Here is a 21,544-nt window from a genome sequence, read left to right as displayed (position 1 = left end):
GACTTACCAGCAGTAGAGTCTAATGCAGAGATTTCGCGACAAAGAGATTTAATCTTGGTAAAGTATTGGCTTATCGTCATGTCGCGTTGTGTGATAGAGAGAAGCTCGTTCTCTAGAAGTTGCAATCTCACATCATTCTTCTTTGTGAATAATGATGCGAAAGTATCCCACGCTTCCTTCGGTATCTTCGATTCCCTGATGTGCTACAACATTTCATCTTCAACTGTGGTCCGAATAGCAAACAATGATTTTCCAGCTTTAATCTTCCATTTCTTTAGAGCAGCTGCATCCTCTGGTTATGTGAACTCGTTGCCTTTAACGATCTCCCACAAGTCTTGGCCTTGGAGATATGCCTCCATATGCAACGACCACGTGTTGTAATTTTGACAGTTAAGTTTCTTAATTCCACCGACCACTTGAAGGTCACCCATCGTGGCTTGGCAAAAATTCTATCTTTTCCAAGCAAGCTTGATTTTGACAACAAACTTTGTAGTACTAAACCACACACGATCTCTCAAAGAAACTTAACAAAAAATTGAAAAGCTCTCTCAATGACAATCTCAAGAAATCTTTTATGATGTGGAAGTTCAGTCAAAGCTGCAACCACAGAGCATACTCAGGATTTCAAAAGATCTCACAACCTTAGCTCTTGATACCAATTGTTGAACACCACAACACGTGAAAACGTAATTACTTCATTGATTACAAAAGTAATTACACCAAGACTTGAATACAATATTTTATCACAACACACTCTAAACACTTACACACTTTGTTTTAGAGCACTCACTTTTGGGACACTCACTTTGCTACTACCTTGGACACACATTACATTTGTATTTATAGGCTACAAAGAAAACATCCACATCTTTCTAGAATTTTCTAACTTTATAATTTATTTAACTACTTTCTACATTTTTCTAAATGTTTCTAGAACTTTATATATTGTCTAATTAGTTCTAAGTTTATTCAAGAACTTTCTAGAATGTTCTATGTTCTTCTTAGTATATTCTAGAACATTCTAGAATTCTAAAGCATTCTAGATACGGTAATGACTTTTAACAAATTCAGCTGAAAAAGGCAAAAAGGTGCATAATCTAAATGGTGTTGATGAACCAAAAAAATAACGAGTATAGCAATCAAGTGTGATAACTTTCATGAAATAACTTATATATTTCTTGTTAATCGTGAGTGAAGTGAAAATTGTGATAGTTTAATTGTTTGACAAGCACAATAAACAACAATATTGTTCAATGGAGCTTTGAACTAGATACATACTGTTGGGGAATGATTTTCCCCAATAAACTTGGAGATATAAATCATGCATAACCTATGGTTTTATTGAGAGAAGAAGAGCTCCGAATGAGCTCATTGCAGAGTAGAGCTCCAAATGAGCACATCGAAGAGCATAGCTCAGAAGAGAACTCATAGAAAAACAGAGCCCATAATTAACTCATCAAAGAAAAGAGCTAGCAAGAGCTTATTCATAGAGTAGAATACGACAGAGCTTGTTTAGATTGATGAGCTATGAGCTCAATGTGATTGCACAAATTGATGAGCACTGAGCACAATGTGATTGCATAGATTGATAATCTGTGAGTTCAATGTGATTGAATAGATTAATGAGATTTGAGCCCAATGTGATTAAACATATTGATAAGCTATGAGCTCAAAGTAGATGGACCGCGCGAAGAGTTTTAAGTATGAAATTGAGCGAAAGGATCGATGAGCATCTGGGCTCATGATGTGAAGATGAGAAAATGGCAAGAGGAAAGTTAGTAAAGTTAGACACGTGGATCAATCGCGATAAGCTTCTCTAACTTTATTCTTTGTCATTTATCTATAAATAGTATAAGAGAGACCAAATTTTGGGACCTTGGACTTTAGTTCAATTAAAGTTCGGATACATTGTGGATTAAGAGAGAGAGAGAGAGAGAGAGAGAGAGAGCATTATGCTAACTTAAGCATCATAGCGTCATACACCCCTCTTTGTTCTCTCCACTCATTCCATTGAAGAGCACATTTATGGCATTGGTTCTGCTAATAAAATGTGTAAGTTATTGGTAATCTACATCAACGATGGACCAATCACAGATCCATAAACATGTGAAATTAATTAAATGATTCGGGAGAAGATTTTGACCCAAACACATACCTCTTAAACTTGAATGATAGAAATATTTGGGAGATCTCCATAATCTGCTAAACAAAATCACAAACGTGCTAGGAAACCTTTGAACACTACTCTCATAGCAAAAACGCCCATCTTACCTTAGCATTCAACACAAGGGTGTTAAACCCATTTTGTAAGAACATAAATGGGCTTTTTGGGCCTTGATACCCAAAGAGAGAGTGATAGTTATCTTGGCCCATTGGACTAGCGACAAGACATTGAGAACGTGTCCATAGCCCCGACCTATTAGTAGGTTATGTCTATACTATTATGACACAACTAAAATACCATACAATACCAAAATATTCAGTTATATCTACATTTTATAAATGAGATGTGTGAACAATGCTTAATTATATAATTCCATATAAAAATCTAACAAATAGGAAATGAATTTTCTCAACTAAATACTAGAATATTGAAATTCTTTTCGTTTGGTTCGTATTTAAAATCGGGTACCAAATATGATATTGTGTACTCGAAAGATTTTGCATTTTTTTCTTTACTTTGGGATAGAAGTTTTCGTAAACTTGTTGGTATATTTTGTGTAGAAGTTCATAGTTAGTTGAGCATTTGTTTGTTTGATTATTTTATTTATGAACAAGATCTCATTAGTCATAATGCTAACCAGTTATGTAGATGATATCATTGGTGGCGAGCTTCTTATTAGAAAACTGATGGCTTTAGATATATAGATCATAGGCGCTCTACACTAATGAGTAAAATCTTTTCTTTTTTTTTTTTAAAAAAAAAGAAAAGAAAAAACATTACAAAGTAACCCATTTGCATAACTAAATCTAAAAGTTCAGAATTGACATTTTCGTCTCTTCTTTTGAGCCTTTTTTCACCATCTTTTGTTTACCAACTGTGCAATAGGTTCAATAATAAATAAAAGTAATTCCTCAAGCACTGCTAGAACTGCTAGAAGTAGACTCTTTATATGATAAAGTATAAACAAAGGAAAGCGACTGTTAGACATGAAATGCAATAATCTTTATCAATTAGCTCTAATGGAGCCTATGAAATGAGTTTTCTTTATCTCAGGAAAGCGAAGAACAGTCTGGCCTCTGATTATACATTATCTTACTCCACTCGCCTACAATGACGTTAGGCTTTATCTTTCTTTACCAATGATCATTATAACAACATGTGCCGTCATCTTTGATAGTACACCAACTTAATGTACCACTAAACAATTCGTTTTATTTTGAGTTTTGTTAATAAAATATAACTCTATTAACACATGAACAACACCTTGTGCTTCCAGCTTTAGTATTTTGGTAATTATTTTTAGCCACTTGGTCTGTCCGAGACGTAAGGCGTAGACTATCTTTTGAAGATTCTCACCAGCTGTGTATATATCTTTGTCGGATTTTCTATGCAATTGGATGAGGCAACAGAAAAAGCATGTAACAAGTGTAGTTATAGTAGAGAAGTTTTTTTTTTTCCTCGATACTACACAAAAGTGGAAAATTCTGATTGCAATAAGCTTCCATTCAGTTCATCTTATCATCTACATCCTAAAAAGATACTCGATCAAAGGCTAAGACGTGGTTTGTTCCTAAACCACCTACAATCTTCCCTTTAAACACATACAAATATTTTTATATGTAAAAAGTTGAACCCCATCATTATATTCTTGGTTTTAATCTCACCTAATCAATATGTGGATAAAATAATTCTCAATTTTTTACAATCAAACTACTATATATGGTCCGTGTATGTAGTAGTTAACTTTAAAAACTCACCTCACCTCCCAGAAAAGATCCATTTATTTTTTGGGAGATCTTTGCCTATGCCAATAGCAAGTGGTAGTTCTGTCCTTTGAAGATTAACAAGTACAATTTTAAAGCTGTAATGTGAAATGTGTACCAAAAAAAAAACCAAGTTTTTCATTGTGATTCCTTTATTTTATTTAGCTATCTTCACTAGTCCTAATCATCTATAGCCTTCCCGGACCACTTTAAGCTGCTTTACATATTCACCAGCAGATTTTGAAAAGCATGCCACCTAATTTACTAATATACTACTATCCTTATAGAGGGGAATTATTGAAGGTCCACTTAAGCACCACAATCACTAGTATCTCGATTAACCACACAAAAGTTTCTCTAATTACCTTCTTAATTATCTTAACTATTCTTATAAACAACACCATAATTAGTAATTAAACATATGTTGTTAAACACAAGACACAATCATGCTTAACGTGACCCACTTGCCAATTCTGCATAAATGATTATTTTGGTAACATAATATCCCTTCACAGCTTCAAATTAGTGTCCGTAAAGGGAAAAAATGAAAGCTTCCTCTCTAAGGCAACACAAGAAAAAGCAAGATCAGCTTCAGCAGATCAGATCAAGAGGATGCAGCAGAGCTTTGTGTTGTAGTTGCAGGCTTAGTGTTTCATCTTCCGAGGAAGCTGAGAGCACCAGTTCGGATCGGTTCGCATCGGTTTCGAGCCTGGCTCACGCCATGGTCCAGGAAAGGTTGGAGCAGATGATCAGAGAAAGACAGGAAGTGAAGACTATCAATAGTAACGTTGCAGAGAGAAGAAGGCAAAGAGTAAGTAGTAGTAGTGATCAAGGGACTAGTACAAAGTTCGTTTTAATGGTGGCCATGGAGAAGTGTTCTTATGATATTAGAGAGGATTTTAGAGAATCCATGGTGGAGATGATTATGGCCAATCGGATTGGAGAGCCTAAGGATCTTCGCAGTCTCTTAAACTATTATGTTTCCATGAATTCGGATGAATATCATGGTATAATATTGGAGGTCTTCCATGAAGTTTGCTCCCGTTTGTTTTTATCTTGTAAAGGCCATTATTGATAATCAATATCAAAATGATAATGTAATGAGATCATTCGTCTCTCTGTCTCTGTCTCTATATGTATATGTATGCGTCCAGGAGCATTTTTTTCTTCGCTATTGTCCTCTTGAATCAGCTTAGAATTGTGACTCATGACTTATAACTCAATTTTTCTTGCTTTACATTTTTGGTAAAACAGAGTCCTTACAAAGAGCAGAGTTTTGCCTAGTGAAATTTTATTCCAACGGTACAAGTAACTTTTTGCCTCTTGATTTTTTACAAGAAAGGAATGCAATGTAATCAGGCAAAAATAGAAAATTAAGATGTTATTTCAACACGATATGAGATGGTATCTCATAATCAGTTAGTTATACTCTATAATACTTATTAAATACAAATAAATGAGAGATAATATTAAATTACACCAATAATAATATACTACTTAGTTACCGATTAGCAATTCTAAAAAATTAACCCTTATTATAAGGTACAAATGGTTGGAAACTCCTCATAATCGAAGTGAATTTCTTGCCCGCATTTCCTCCCCAATAAAAATCAACTCTCGCAAATTACCTCTCTTCACTCTCGCACCAATAACGTTGGTATATACCATTTTCGTTAGTTTCAGGTCATTTTGTACTGAGATGATAGAATGTAAATACATAGATAGTAAATAATAGTTTACATAAAATATTTTTTAAAAAAATAAGTATGACGTGACCTTTTCTTTTTGGGACTAAGACAAGCACGTAATCACTCTTTAAGTAAATTATGGTGGCACGTGACTTCTATAATCACGACACTAAAATTTGGACAAATTGTTATTTTTCCGAATTATAAAACTTTTAGACTTTTGTCTGTTCCATTTAAAATGGTAAAGATTTGTTGATGTAACAGTAAAAAAAATATTTAAATATATTTTTTATTAATTAATTAATTTTAAATTAAAAAAATAAATAAGTATTATTTAAAAAATAAAAAATGATTTTTAAATTTATGAAATTATATAAATAAAAAACTCAATAAGCATAATTTTTTTAATCCAAATATAATTTTTAAAAATTAAAATCAATATTTCTAAAATAAATTAAATTAAAAACTCAACCAAGCATATATTTCAAAGGTAAATAATCAAATACATTTAGAAAATAATCAAGCAAAAAATTAAAGATTTTACTTTAGTTTAGTTCAAAGTATATTTTAGTTTAGAAATATTGATTTTATTTTATTTTTAAATTATGTTTGGATTAAAAATGATTTATGTTTATTAATTTTTTATTTATTGGATTTTATATATTTAATAAATTGATAAATTAGTTTTTATTAATTTTTTATTTTTAAATTTATTTATTTTTTAATTTAATTTTCTTTAACTAACACATTAGCAAACCATTACTATTTTAGACAAAAGCTTGAAAAGTGTACAAATCATTTGTATAATTCGAATGTATTTTTTATAAGAAAAAATTTAAGTGGCAAAAGTCTACTAATACTCGGAGAAAAAACATTTTGTCCTAAATTTTTTTACCATACAATCAGTAATTCATTAATACGGTAGAAATAGAACAAAGCCATTAGAATAGCTATAAAAACACAAGAGATATGTCAGTCATTCCTCTGAAGTGATGGTGCATAGAGAAAATGTACAGATTTGGGTTACAGGAAATAATGGAAATGGGAGAGTTGGATCATGAGAAGGTAAGACAGAGTAGGGTTTTAGTTAGTCTCTATTTACCACTTCTCGTTTTATTTACAATAAAAAATATTTTATTTATTAAATAATTTTTATCCAAAAAGCACAACCCAAGCTATGGCCACCATTCTATACGCATACACCATTAAAATAGTGTTGCTAATGGGTATAAAAAATTGACATATTGATATTTGGGAAATCTAATATCAATGGCTGCATATTTGTATTTAATAAGAATTATAGAATATTAATAACTATCCATAAAATACTAAATAACAATATTCTTTTTAATAAAATGTTAGGTGGTGCACATGTGCTTTAAAGAGTGATTGATGTAAGTTAATTTTGGTCCCATTTATTTTATTTTAAATTTGAATGTGTGGACTCAATATTAAAATATTAAAATATGCACTAATATCATATTGTTACAACACTCTTTCTAATAAAAATTAATTCAAAGAGTTACAATCCTTACTATATATGGCTTTTGAGCAACTCTAATCTCCAACAACAAGACCTCAACTTGGTTAACCAGCTAGCTGTATATAAAATTTGAAGAAACTCTTGAAATTATGAATAATATTTTTTATTTAAAAAATATATGAGGAACTAATAGAGACTATGACTATGGCCACAATTAAAAACTATTAGTTTTTAAAATCAAATAAAATATATTTATATGTAAATATATGAAGGGATGAAAATTATCTCAAAGAGTCTTAGACATTATACAACGAGGAAGCGTATACGAGGGAAGGATTGTCTTAATAAACTTGAGGGAGGATCTCATAGTATCCATGAAGGCAAGATAAAGCGGGAACTGCAAGAGCGCAAACACCGTGACGGGAAGGAAGGCAACTGTATAAATAATACTCCTAGTCCAGCTCTTCTTCAAGCGAACGATCAGAATAATGGTGGCTGCAAAAGCAAGCATCGTCACAGCCACCGAAAAGAAGAGGAATGTGAAAGCCAGAATGAGTTTTCGAGGGAGAGTGCGGTGGAAATCTTGGAGATGAAATGGGGAGGTGAGGATAGAGAGGAACATAACCACGGAGGTCAAGGAGCTGGCCAGGGAGAGCACGTCCATTACGGTGAAAACCAAGAAGAAAGGGTCTGTTAGGAGGATTGGTATCCCTGTGTCGTCGTCCGAACCACCAGGTACGGTGTAGGCCGCGGCGAAGGCAACAGTGGCTATGAGGACAGCCACGGTGGAGCATGACTCTGAGGTTCGCTTTAGCCATTCCTGTGCTTCTTTGAACAAGCTCTCGTGGGTTCTGCTGAAGAGCTCTTCGGCTGTCTCGCTTTTATTACCATAGTGGCTCTTGTGCATTTCGTAGTGGGGAGGAATAATCTTGCGGACACGCTGCCAACATTTAAGCATTATGTATATTAGTTAATTATATGTACATAGACTATTGTGTTAGCTTATTGCATTATTCTTATCTTAGATCGATAGTTCTCGCATAACATTAGCCTTATATTCTCACAGTAGCATGATTCTCACGCTCTGTTTTTACTATATATAATTTCATGCACATTATCATGTTTATACCATTTATATATATAATCATTAAAATTTATGAAAATAGTTGCTCATTTAATTTCCAATTCAGTTACTAACTCTTTCATTGACTTTTTCTACATAGTATCAGAGTCATATCAATCATTTTTTTTCCTTCTCACAAAACCTTACCAGAAAAGAGTTTGTAATTTAATTGTATTGAATGATCAAGTATTTTAATAAACTTATTAGATATGGCTAATTATAAATCTATACAAAAATAGTGTAGAATATATATATTTTCTGAGAAGAAAATAAAACTAAGGCAAATGTGATGACTATCGAACATAATAATAATAATAATAATAATAATAATAGATGTGTCGGTAATAAAAGAAAGGTTGTTCTTTTACCTTGAACCAATGCAACTCCTCTTGCAATTGGAGAGCGGGACCAGGGAGAGTGCCGCCGGTGTAATACATCATGACCCCGACGTGGTGCAAGATTGTGTAGCCATTAACATCAATCCTCCGAACCAACCTGGACATTGGAAATTGCATCCTCTTAACTAAACGAAATATCTCCAGCTTCCGGTGCTTAATTGCCACATGCAATATGTTCTGCCCCATATCACTTACGTGCTCCACCGCCTGAGGATACACTCTAAGTATCTCCGTCACAATCTCAACTATACCGTTATTTGTTGCGATGAGCAGTGAGGTTGGAGGAGGATACGACGAAGCTTTCTTCGCTTTTTGGGTTTTCTTGTTATTAGCAGATTCGCTACTAATACCACTGATCTCATTTGTTGGGTTGGGGAGGCCTCCTCCAATTGGATATCCCTTTATGTCTTTTACGTAATTACCGCTATCTACGGCTTTAAGATTTGGTGGTACCAAGGGGTCTAATTGATATGTTGTGGTTGTTATCTCTTTTAGATGAAGATGATCAGTAGTAGTAGTAGTAGTAGTAGTAGTTTGACGTGAGTTCTGTTCTTTTCTTCTCTGGTTTGACTGGCCTTCAGTAGCAGCATGACTTTGAACAGAAGTGGTGGTTCTATTGTCATTATTATCTTCCTCGGACCAACCTTTCTCCATGCCAATGGAAATCTTGCCCATATTGCTGTCCTCATTATTGGACCTAGATACCTCCCACGAAGTGTCTTTTTCTATAAGCAACTTGGCTAGTCTCTGAGCTGATTCGTGCTTTTTCTTTTCACTGTAAATATCTCCCATCATAGGCCATCCTATTCCAAATGCAAAATTATCATATAAATTCATATATGAGGGTATGGATAGAATTAATGAGGGACAGATCAGTACTATTACATTACGTACCTTTACAAAGTTTTCCCCAAATCCGTACATTAATCTTGTTCAGAGCTGCAGGAATTAAACCGAACTTTTGAAGAAGGAATTAATAAGAAATATTTTCAAAGGAACAAGAATTATTCCACACTTTTCAAAGATTTTTTTTTTTTGATGAATCTTTTCAAAGAATTTTCCTATATATATATATATAAAATTGTATGATGATCAACGTTGATTAATGTTATGCTAGATCTACAAATTTAACGTACGTACCAAATCGACAAAGTTGCATGAAACGAGTTATACTACTTGTTGGAGACAAATTATTGCCCTTTTTGCCTTCACGACGTAATACTTCTTGATCATCACTACTCGGCATACCTAAACAAATTGATAAGATAAGATTATTTCATTTCTGTAACTATATAGTGAGACACCAAACCAAAATATAACTACCATACAATATCTGGACAATTAAGGGCATTAAAGATCAACCATACGTACAATAGTATAACAATCTCTTTAGTAATCCAAGGTTTCTTCCACTCTTGAATGCTGAAGGGTTGCTTGAAAGTAGCTGAAGACCTATCATCCCAGATTCGTCTTTTTTATTCACCAAATCAGGGTACCTCTTAGCTATGTCAAACGCAAGATCTGTACTCGATTTACCAAAGAAGTTATATATATAACATGATTTTATTGATGACAAAGTATATATATATATATGTGTGTGTGTGTGTGTGTGTGTAGTGATCTATAATTAATAATATTAAAATAGCCGAAATATTATACGCACCAAAAAACTCAGCAAGAATCGAGATATGGAGAATTGTAGTGGAATCACAAGCCCTGGAGAGATGAAATTCCGGAACATTTGGATTCTTTTTATCGACCTCATCAGCTAGCAGGCCAAACATTTGCGCCTGGCCATGATGTGCGGCTCTAAAGAGAGGGCTTTCACCAAGATTGTTAGGAATGACAAGCAGATTGGGAGCCATGCTCATCATTTCCGTGGCGAGATCCATCATGTCGGTGGCGGCAACCTCGTGAAGAACTGTGTCTCCATGGGCGTTCCTAGTGGTGAGCGTTTCATCACCGCCACCACCACCTCTTTTTATGGCATTCAATATTTCTTTGGCAATGGTTTTGCGCCCCATGTATATGGCTATGTGCAAAAGGGAGTCTTGGGACACCGTCAAGGGGCGTGAAGGGGCTAATGATGATGGAGTACTATCTGTGTAGAGTTGTTTAAATTTCTCTTCGTCTCCTTTCATTACACTCTCGTACTAGTGTTTGAAAGACGCAAAATCACTAGGGGATATTCTATCCATTATCTTCTGAGAGAGAGAGAAGAGTACCTACTATTATATATATATGAGACTTGTACTGTTTAGTTTTTTATCTGAAATCACAAAGAATTGTGTTCAATATATACAGAACCCGATGATTAGTTTGCACTGATCATAGACGCTATATATGTATATGTTTACTTTTGCCTTTGGGTCTTAACTTGAAGCTCAGGTAAAGAATTTATGTATAATGATTACAATCGATAGGTCATTTTCTGGTAGCCCTTTAATTTATTAGTTGAGTTATTCCTGTTGTCAGTATATATAAGAATAAGAAGTAAAGAATTTATGTATAATGATTTCAATCGATAGGTCATTTTCTGGTAGCCCTTTAATTTATTAGTTGAGTTATTCCTGTTGTCAGTATATATAAGAATAAGAATACTTTGCCTTTTGCTTTATTTGCTTTTTCTATTAGCGATAGCATCACTACTGTCGGTGAAGCTCTCCCTTATTTTTTCCTTCAGTAGCTTTTGTTCGTAAGAAATATAATTCTATATTTTTTAGCAATATAATTCTAAAATTTGGAATAAAGAATTTTTTTTTTGATACAAGGGATACTGAACTATTAAGTTAAAGTTTATAACTGTTAACCTTTTCTAACCTATTAATAAAGATTTAATTATTTTATATTGATCGAATTTCATATAAATTATTCAAAATAAAGAATTAAAAATACAAAAATCAATTATTAGAAAAATAATGTTATTCTAAAAAAGTTATTTTTATAGCCTACATTTAGTAGATATATTAAAATATTTATATCTTAAATTATTTCCTTACAACAATCTGATTGTAAAATTTATCAAATATTATAATATTATTTTACAATACTTTTAAATTATAATATACCAAATACACAATTATCACACTTCAGCAATTTTTTTCGTCAAAATAGTTGAAATTTATTGTTGTCCTTAGTTACGCTATGATTAGACCATATTAATCCTTATTGTACTTGAACTATAACTTAAAGTAAAACTATATTAAAAAATACACCTATATATTAACTTTTTATTTTATCTTATATTTCTTAATACGAAAACATAAATTAAAGTAGAGTATGGTTATTTGTCACTTTAACATATGTTCATCAACACATGAAGTAGCACTTTATGATTAATTGGTGATACTTCATGATACTTATTAAATTTTGTAAGGACCGTCGGACACTATCTATTTCCCCATTGGTATGATATTGTCCGTTTTGGGCCTAAGCCCTCACGGATTTGTTTTTGGGCACCTTTCCAAAAGGCCTCATTCCAATGGAGATGGTGTCTAACTTTATATACCCAAGATCCTTCCCATTTCTAGCCAATGTAGGACTTTGGTAGGACTTTGGTTGTACACCCAACAAATTTAAATAAATAAGACCTAAAATTAAATTGTACCAAGAGCATGGTCACACATCATTACTCACCGTACCCTTAGCAATTCTCGTTAAGGTGTATCTTCTAAAAACATGACCCAGAAAATTACTTTATTTTGGGATACGTGACATATTTTGAATTTTTGTGTGTGAAGTGAAAATTTTGTAATCTTATGTGGTAAATATATAACATGCTGCACAAAAACAACATAATTATAAACCAATAAAACCATAAAAATCGGGCTTGCAAATAACTGTGGTTATTGAATTCAATTAATTCATGACACGAAGTCGTAAGTTATATATGTTACACACATGATTATATCAGATTTGGAAACAAACCAAACGTGGGTTGATACAAAAATATGAAACGCGAAATAAAAATTAAAATTTTAGTGAATTACACAAAGAACACATTTCAAAAACCTGTAAAAATAAAATAAAGAAAGATGGATGTAGTTATGGCATGATTAGCCAACCATTAACCAACACACTGTATCAACTGCGCACAGAAGAAGATCCTCTAGTGCATGATCTCTGATTCAAACACCTGCAGCCAGGAAAAGAGGCAATGAAACTGTACACTATATCATGTACAGTGAACCAAGCAATGTTAAGATACAATGGCAACTGTAGAACCAAGAAAATCGCAACCGGAAGACAAACAATCGTATAAATAGGAATGGCCGCCCAATGGAGCCTCTGTCTAATCATAAGCACGAGAGTCGCAGCGAAAGCTACCATCATTGACGACACAGCGAAAAACAGAGTGGTGAGGCCTAAAACCAGCTTCATCGGCAGAGACCTTCGAAAGTCTTGCTCCTGCATCTTCGAGGTCATGATGGAGAGAAAAACGACAACGGAAGTGAGGGCGAAGCAGAGCGACAATGTGTCGGACGTCGTATACACGATGAAAGGTGTCTTTTTCAGGAGCAAGGGCTGGCCCGTCTCCGAATCCGAGCCTCCAGGAATGGTGTATGCGCAGGTGAAGGCGACGGTGGCTATAAGGACCGCGACTAACGTGCAGGCCCGCGTGGTCCGCATTAGCCATTCCTGGCCGCGCTTGACGAGGTGTTTGTGTTTAATGCTGAACAAGACTTGGGCAGTGAAATTGTCGTTGTTTCGGTGGTTGATAAAATATGAGGGCACCATTTTCTGCACTCGCTGCATTCATAACATAAGAAGATATTTTAGGTTGACCATATTAGAAATGAATAAGAAAAGTACTGACTAATATAAGAAGAGCTAATGAAGCACCTTAAACCATTGGATATCAGACTGCATCAGAAGAGCTTCCCCGGGCCTCTCTCTCAAGGAATACTCGGCTAAAGCTGCTGCTTTATGCAAAATGCTGTCACCATCTGAAGTGATCTTTCTTGCTAGCCTTAAGATGGGAGTATGTGAGGATTGTAGGAGATCCAATATATTTACCCTGCGATATGCCACCGCAACGTGGAATATGTTCTCACTTTTGTGGTTTACATGTTCAATGGCCTGTGGATACACATCAAGGATAGCCTTTGCTATCTCTACGATCCCATTTCTTGCTGCAGCAATAAGTGGGCTATCGGAGAGAAAACTAGTCTTCGAAGCCGTGTGAATTCCAGAAAAATGATCTGCTTCATCATATTTTTCAACATCACCGTCGTCCTTTTCTTCCACAGGGATATGGATTTTATCATCTGGGTCTCCTCCGTAGTTTCCACCCATCCACGACAGATCCTTCTTAGCCAAAATTTCGACAAGCTCAACCACTTTGCTATGACCCTTCTTTTTCTCCCTCAGTTCTCCAATGGCTGGCAATACTTTATTTTTTTCACAAAAAAAGTACGAATCACACAATGTTATATGAAACTTTTTTTTTTCAAGGTTTGTGTTTTATTTATGCTGTCTTGTATAAAAGAAGTTATGAACGAACCTCGAGCTATGAAACACCAAATTTTATAGTACACATTTGAGATCCCTGCAATAGTAACCTCAAGTACTTAATTAGAACAGTATGTTTTTTATACTCTTAATTGCAAGATAACAAAAAATTATATAATACACACTAGTGCAAAACAAAATGTAAATAAGAATTGACTCTGGCTCTTGCTTTGATGATTAGACTAGATAACGAGTTTAGAATTTTGATTGAGATTGACTAAACAAATTTATTGCACGAATGAAGAGTCGCCTGATCTATTACCGATAGTATGGTTTGCTTTCACTCTCTGGTGACGTTTGCGGCCAATTTCCAGATCCTCCTCTTTATTTGAGGCACTCTGCGGTACATAAACAGTTTCCTCATATTTTTCAGGAAGGCCTGTTTTACGAGTGAAACATTTGAAAGAAAGAATCTTATTTTCAGAAGAACAGAAAAAACGATTAAGTTTTTGTGAAACAGAAAATACAGGTATCCTTACAATAATAGAGTAGCTTGGTCAAGATGCCCATGGAGCATCGACTCCTGAAAGCAGATGGCATATTAGCTAGCAGCTGAAAACATGTCATGCCATTTTCATCGACCGAATCTGCCAAGTTGTCATGTTGTAGTAATTCGACAGCGGTTTCTGAGTTGAATGCAAATATTGGATCATTAGTAGATTTTTAGAAACCACAATTGTAGTAAAGAGAAAGCATATATGTTACCAAAGTATCTGCCTAGGACAGCAATGTGAAGAATGGTGGTGCTATCCGCTCTCCGGCGATGAGCTTCCATGTCTTCCACTTTCGAAGCTAAAATCCTCACCACTTCCGTCCTACCAAAGGCGGCAGCACGGAACAGAGGAGTTTCTCCTCTCTCATTCTTAACTTCTAGAAGTCCTGCTCCTCCCTCATATCTCAGCAGGACCTTAACCATTTTGATATGTCCACCTGAGGCTGCCTCATGGAGAACCGTATTGCCATATTCGTTCTGAATCGGAAATATATCAGAAGCATAAAATCTTCTCCAATCTAGAGATGGGTTAATGTTTGGGAGGTCAAAATTGTCGTCAAGTAGAGATTTAACAAATTTCGTGTTACCACTGTGTGCTGCAATGTGAAGTACAGTGTCCCCACTTATTGTCATAGGCAAGATTATCATTTGATAGTGCTCCTTCCGTTCCTTGTAGAATTCTTTCACTGAGTTCCAGTCTTCCTTCATGGCTGCTCGATAAGGCTTAGTTATTCTCATTCTTAGTTCGCTCTCCATCTCCATGTCAAATTTGGATGGTTTATGAGCAGTAGTATGTTAAAATGCAACTGTATACGACTATATATACATATGTAAAAATATATTTGAGGTAAAAGACCTTAAACTGTTGTTGCATTATATTAAACAAAACGACGGCAAATGTACTTTTCTAACGAAAACCAAATCGCCTGTCCCCATTTCTTTATCTCAGCCCTGTGCCTCCAATAAATAGCTGCCACCTGCTTTTCTTCTTTATCACTCAATTGATAATTCATTTTCTCTATCTCCTCAAATCATCAACCTCATTAATTATTTCATCCTCACTTTCTTTAGTCAGTAAAATAACATACATAACAACTAAAGTTTAAAAGGTACAGATTTAAAAGAAAATTTTATATTTTATGTATAAAATAAATAGATGGAACAACGAATTCAATTGGCCTTAAGTAATTCCTTCTCTATCTCATCTCTTATCTAAATAAATACAATTTTAATAAAAAATTATATTTAAATAAAAGGGGGTTATATCAAAACTCTATACTAGTCTTTTGTCAAAAAAATAAACATTATTAATTTTTTTTCACTTGTATAAATAATTAACGTTGAAAACTTTTCTAAGTGGATTTGTTATGCTATTCAAATTATATAAAAAAAATATATATTTTGAGCATTTCAATAAAAAAAAATTAACTTCAAACAGTTGAGATTGAAATACTATAAAATAAAATAAAAAACATACCATTAATTATAACAATTTGTGAGTACAAAATTTCCAATCATCTAGTGAATACATAATTTCAGGACTCTTAACAAATACTTTAAAAACTTATTTATCATTTTAAAAAATTGATATGTAAGATTTTAATGAAAATTTTCATTTTTTCAGTTTAAAAACTTGCTCATGATGTATTTGAGCCATGATCTAGATCTTACTTAATACTTAATGTGTAATATAAGATATATATCAATATATTGATTTTTATAATTTTTCCAATTGAAATAACACTTTATATATTACTTTTTATGGTTGTGTGTAAAAAAAGTAGACGCCTATGCAAAAAAAAAAAAAGTTGCAGCTATTTGTTGGAGAGACAGGGATGAGAAAGGAAAATGGGTCAGGCGATTTTCGTTCGTATTTTTCTCCTCAACTCATTAGTGCCACTGTAACGTGATGACATAACTTACATGTGTCACTATTTCATTTGTCCGTTTCTTACAAAAATAGAAACCTCTTTAAAAATCCATTACAAAAAGATTAAAAAAAATAAAAATAAAATGATTACTAACTAATAAAAAAAAAAATAATTTGTTTCCAAAATCTAAATTTAAGGTGGGTCTTAGGAATTGGTTGTTCCTATATATTAAATAAATATATACGGGAGGGTATCCACTTTGCTTGATTAAGTAAAAGTAAAAGTAAAAAGGGTCTCTGAAGTTGACAGATGGCACTACGTTCCAGTTTAAAAAAAAGAGAGCAGAATGTGGTATCCTCTTCTTTTTTCTTTTTTTTTTTTCTTTTTCAACAGTAACAATGTAGAGCCAGGCAAGAGTGAGAGATCTATGCTGTCATTTATCATATGATGTACTTTTGTCAATGTTGCACTCTACTTTTCTTCTAAAGCTCCACACAAAATCGTTAACTCGTTTTAAAATTAGTATTGCATAAATATAATAGGTGAGGAGCCCCAGCCATCGTGGGACAGGACAACCACAGAGAGATTTTCGAGCAGGGATGCTTATTCTATTTAGGGGTGCATAAAAAACCTACTAATCCACACCACCCGCTTAACCTATTAAAAGGGAAATTTGATAAATCATGCTTACATTACTTTAATATTTAAAATTTGAACCAAAGTTAACCACCATATGATACAAATGCTCATCTTTCATTTAATACCAAAAATACCCTCATACATTTCCTCTCTATTCTCCCTCTTCCTCTCTACCTTTCATTTAATAGCTTAATAATTAAAATTTGAACCAAAGTTAACCACCATTTAGAATGTTGTTTAGATGTTGGATCTGTAGTTTGTTGGTATTTTTTGCTGTTTTTTTAGTGAAAATCGTGTTCTGTAAAAACCTGCGTTTTTTTTTGTTCCTTGAGTTTTTTTCGAAATGCCCGATAGTGTCCGATAGAGGCCCGATTCGGGCACGATAGTTATTGAGTTTCAAGGTTAGGGATAAAGGTCCGATGACAACCCGATGGTTGCCCGATAGTCAAGGTTAGGGATGGTGGTACGACAGTATTACGATAGTGGGTACGATAGTGTGCAATACTGTAGTTATTTCCATAATGGGTACGATGATGGTACGATATTAGCACGATAGGTGTACGATAGAATTTGTTAAGTAGTTACTATAACATCGTAATTTTAGAATTTGTAGTGGGACGATATAGGTACGATGGTAGTACGATAATAGTTAGTTTCAAAATGTTAACTTACTTTGTCAATGGTACGATGATGGTACGACAGTGGGACGATAGTGGGTACGATAGTGTGCAATACTGTAGTTTTTGCCATAAATGTACGATGATGGTACGACATTAGCACGATAGGGCAACTATCGGGTAACCAAAACTATCGAGCAACCATCGGGTTTCCATCGGACCTTCATCCCTAACCTTGAAACTCAACAACTATCGTGCCCGAATCGGGCCTCTATCGGACACTATCGGGCATTTCGAAAAAAACTCAAGGAACCCAAAAAAAACGCAGATTTTCACAGAACACGATTTTCACCCAAAAAACTACAAAAAAATACCAACAAACTACAAATCCAACATCTAAACAGCATTCTAAATAGTGGTTAACTTTTGTTCAAATTTTAATTATTAAGCTATTAAATGAAAGGTAGAGAGAAAGATGGAGAATAGAGAGGAAAGGTATGGGGGTATTTTTGGTATTAAATGAAAGATGAGTATTTGTTTCATATGGTAGTTAACTTTGGTTCAAATTTTAAATATTAAGCTAATGTAAGCATGATTTATCAAATTTCCCTATTAAAATTCACTCACTTTGAACCCGTCCATTAAAAATTCCGCCCGAAATTGAATTGGATTCAACCCAACCCATCACAAGATAAATTAGGTAAATGATGCAATAATATAAGGAGAGTTCAACCTGGTGAAGAAAAAATTTAATATAACAACACAGTTTTTAAGCAGAATGCTTTTATTATTGTTTAGAATTGTTAGTCTGGTAAATTATTTGTGATTTCAGTTGAGAAAACTTTGACCGAAATCAGATTTAGGGTTCAATTTGAACTATTTTACAAAAGATAGAGTCTAAAAAGTAATTTATCAAAATACAAGATCCAAACAAGTAATGTGACAAAATACAGAGTTTAAAAAGATATAAACTCTAAAAATTATAAAATTTGTGATCCTTCTAATATGTTTAATAGATGTATTGAATTTTGGGACGTGAATCATTATATTCTTTATATTTATACATACATATATATTTATGGTAGTCCAAAGATTTAACATTTTTTAATGAAATGTTTCCTTGCTGTGAAATTAATAGTGTAATTTAGGAATTGTATATAAAAACTTATTTAGGAAAAATAGATGAAAAAAAAGAATAGTGTTACTTGTATTGATGGTTTAATATTAATGGTTTAATATTAGTGAAACTTTTCACAACAAAACTCAAATAGTTGAAATTATTAATATATTGATTCACGAGTTTATAATTTATAATTTTTTATTTTTTTAAATATCATAAGTTGATAATTACTATAAAACAGACTAACGCACCCTTAAATCTTCATAAATTTGCCAAAAACAAGATCCAAAATGCACATTTGAGCAGCTATGAATTGCATTTTTCTATAAACGGTCAAATAAAAAAAATTCACAAACCGCCGACCGTACACCACTAATTCTACAACCATATTCTGAACCGCTAGACGGAAACTTACATGCGGTCTAGTGGTAGCGGAATTAAGTTATGACATATGTACCTAAAACATTTGAAATGCCTTGGATTACAACTATACTTTATAATTTAATTATAACAAGGCCAGAGTTACAACCAAGTTCTTTAATTCATTATCACTTTCTATAGATTAGTACATGAGAAGAAAAGGGTGTGTGAGATGACTCAGGTGGTCAACAGGGAGCTTCCTTCCTTTATTAGCACAAATACACTGCCCGCGTCTCCCCTTGAAATTCGAAGTTCACCGTCAAGGTATGTGGTTAACAACCATGATTGAGCATTGTTGTTTGAGATCGGGATCTTCAGTGGTGGTTGGTTGGAGAAGGTCTTCACAACAGAAGAAGCTGTGTCTTGAACAGAGGTGATCAAGCCCTTGAAAGGTGTAAGATCAATTTTTTGACCCAGAAACTCCACATTCTCAGGTACCACTATTGAGTCTGTTAGTTGGGGAGTTCCAATGATGCCTTCTTCGAACTTAATCTGAAGAGAGAAAAACAATGAAATTCTTTTAGAACCGACTCAAAACCTCTTGAAACATTATAATTCAGAAGAATTAAAGTTTCTCTCTTTTCAAGTAAGCTGTAATTTACAAATTCAACATTATATGTTGAACGCAGAACAGTGTTATGGAAATTGCTTAGCTACTGGTCTTGTAGCTATAAGGATTATAATTAATCAGAAATAACAAGGGCCAGCTAGAAAATGAAACAAACCTGTACGCGCTTGGGACTTCGGACTTCAAATTTGGCATTGGTAGTAATGGAGGTTGTAGTCAAGGGACCAGCAAACTGGACAGAGTTCTGAACGGTCAAATTCTCTGAATCAATTGTTTGTGATATCTCCTCTACCTTTACTAATGGCAGCGTTCCCCTTGACAACAATGTTAACACGCCCGGGAAAGATGTATATCTGCACAAACAGAAAAAAGTTGGAAACAAATATCTGACCCCATACTTTATCTTGACGGCTACAAAGAATGACAAAACAGAACTCGTTGCCCCAAAAAATAAAAATAAAAACAATGTCTTTGTCACGGTCATGTTGTAGGACAGATTGAAATAGAATTGTTAAAATCCACAGCCAAGAAAGTTATCATACTTTAAGTATATTGAAATTCCTATTAAGATAAACATTATAGGAGCTAGACTTTGCAAACTGACCACAAAAATCATACTAACCAGTAAATATTTTCTCAGGTTCAACTAATCAACGTACTTAACCAAAACCCAATTCAAACTAAACTGTTTACTTGAAGAAGGAAAAAAAATCGCAGTAATGAAAAAGCAAACTTACGCAAGAATCCACTTTCCGTTAAGGAGAGGCAAGGCCTCGGTCGGAGCCGGGGTCGGATTCTGGGCCTCCAACTGCGTGATGAGCTCGACAATCTCGGCCCTAGTCTCACTCGAAGCCTTAAGCCCCCGATCAGTCCCGTAAAATGAATCCACCAGAGCCTGCTTCAATTTCGCAGTTTCGGACGGCTCAACGGGCGCTTCCTCCTCAGCCACCGCCACCGCAGATCCTTCTCCAACGACCGGCTCGGGGCCCCATTCGTCATCGTCAGCTACCCAGACTCGAAACACGGGTCTTGCCCGACCGAATTCCCGGGTGGCAAGTTTGGGTCCCTCTGAAAATCTCGAAGGGACTCCAATCGAATTCGGAGGAAGCGAGGATTTCGATTGATGCCGCAGTGGAACCACAGAGCAGGTCTTGCAAGGGAATTGGTTTAATTGAGAGACGGACGCCATGATCAGGGTTTCTCTAGCTACAGAGAGGGTTTTTGAGAGCAGAGCTATCTATGGCTTCCAAGGACAGTAACTCACTACCGGAAAAACAAGAGACTAGAGAAGTTTATATAACTCGGAATGAGAAGGGGTATTAGTATTTAATGAAAAGACAATTGTATCCTCTTCATATAAGATTTTTGTGGTGTGTTGTTGAGGGCAAATGGGGTTTGGGATAATATTTTGTGGCATGTTTGGAATAATATACTGATGACAAGGTTCATAGATACTTGTCCTGGTTTTGACACGTGGACGACGACTAATGGGTCTACCGTCTACAGGAACAACTGTAATATTTTTTTCCAGCCAAAAAAATTATGTGATAATCGTGCAAAAAAGATTATGTGATAATGTGAAACTATTCATTTTGTTTACGTGGCCTACTCTAGAATATTCTTTAATAGGTGGGTTCTTTTTTCTTTTTGGCTTATTGTGAGCGTTTCTATTGGTTACACAAAATA

At 34.3% G+C, this 21,544-nt stretch overlaps 4 protein-coding genes across 5 annotated transcripts; 1 reads left to right on the top strand and 3 right to left on the bottom strand.

Moving 5' to 3' along the window:
* Nucleotides 1–4,453: 4,453 nt before the first annotated feature.
* Nucleotides 4,454–5,166, top strand: LOC133793521 (probable transcription repressor OFP9). The gene has a single exon (XM_062230850.1). The coding sequence runs from the start codon at nt 4,472–4,474 to the stop codon at nt 5,000–5,002; it is 531 nt and encodes a 176-aa protein (XP_062086834.1). The 5' UTR covers nt 4,454–4,471; the 3' UTR covers nt 5,003–5,166.
* A 1,900-nt stretch (nt 5,167–7,066) lies between these two features.
* On the bottom strand, nt 7,067–10,949 carry LOC133794857 (uncharacterized). The gene is made up of 6 exons (XM_062232284.1): nt 10,283–10,949; nt 9,991–10,140; nt 9,760–9,867; nt 9,514–9,558; nt 8,590–9,422; nt 7,067–8,038 (listed from the first exon to the last, which is right to left on the bottom strand). Exons 1-6 carry the CDS (start codon nt 10,758–10,760, stop codon nt 7,385–7,387), a joined length of 2,268 nt encoding a protein of 755 aa, XP_062088268.1. The 5' UTR covers nt 10,761–10,949; the 3' UTR covers nt 7,067–7,384.
* Nucleotides 10,950–12,449: 1,500 nt separating this feature from the next.
* LOC133794855 (protein ACCELERATED CELL DEATH 6-like) lies at nt 12,450–15,539 on the bottom strand. Of its 2 annotated transcripts, XM_062232282.1 has the most exons (6): nt 14,836–15,538; nt 14,610–14,756; nt 14,393–14,509; nt 14,123–14,167; nt 13,462–14,009; nt 12,450–13,368 (listed from the first exon to the last, which is right to left on the bottom strand). In XM_062232282.1, the coding sequence occupies exons 1-6, from the start codon at nt 15,383–15,385 to the stop codon at nt 12,703–12,705; spliced, it is 2,073 nt and encodes a 690-aa protein (XP_062088266.1). In that variant the 5' UTR covers nt 15,386–15,538; the 3' UTR covers nt 12,450–12,702. The 2 variants fall into 2 exon arrangements, with proteins under 2 accessions (XP_062088266.1, XP_062088267.1); XM_062232283.1 differs by lacking the exon at nt 14,123–14,167 and having other exon boundaries at nt 14,836–15,539.
* A 3,635-nt stretch (nt 15,540–19,174) lies between these two features.
* LOC133794854 (plastid-lipid-associated protein, chloroplastic-like) lies at nt 19,175–21,214 on the bottom strand. The gene is made up of 3 exons (XM_062232281.1): nt 20,596–21,214; nt 20,016–20,211; nt 19,175–19,782 (listed from the first exon to the last, which is right to left on the bottom strand). Exons 1-3 carry the CDS (start codon nt 21,045–21,047, stop codon nt 19,468–19,470), a joined length of 963 nt encoding a protein of 320 aa, XP_062088265.1. The 5' UTR covers nt 21,048–21,214; the 3' UTR covers nt 19,175–19,467.
* Between the last annotated feature and the right edge of the window lie 330 nt (nt 21,215–21,544).

This window comes from Humulus lupulus, chromosome 8 (assembly GCF_963169125.1).
Source record: "Humulus lupulus chromosome 8, drHumLupu1.1, whole genome shotgun sequence".
Lineage (NCBI taxonomy): Eukaryota > Viridiplantae > Streptophyta > Magnoliopsida > Rosales > Cannabaceae > Humulus > Humulus lupulus.
Note: the sequence above shows the minus strand (reverse complement) of the source record. Positions and strands in the feature narration are given on the sequence as shown.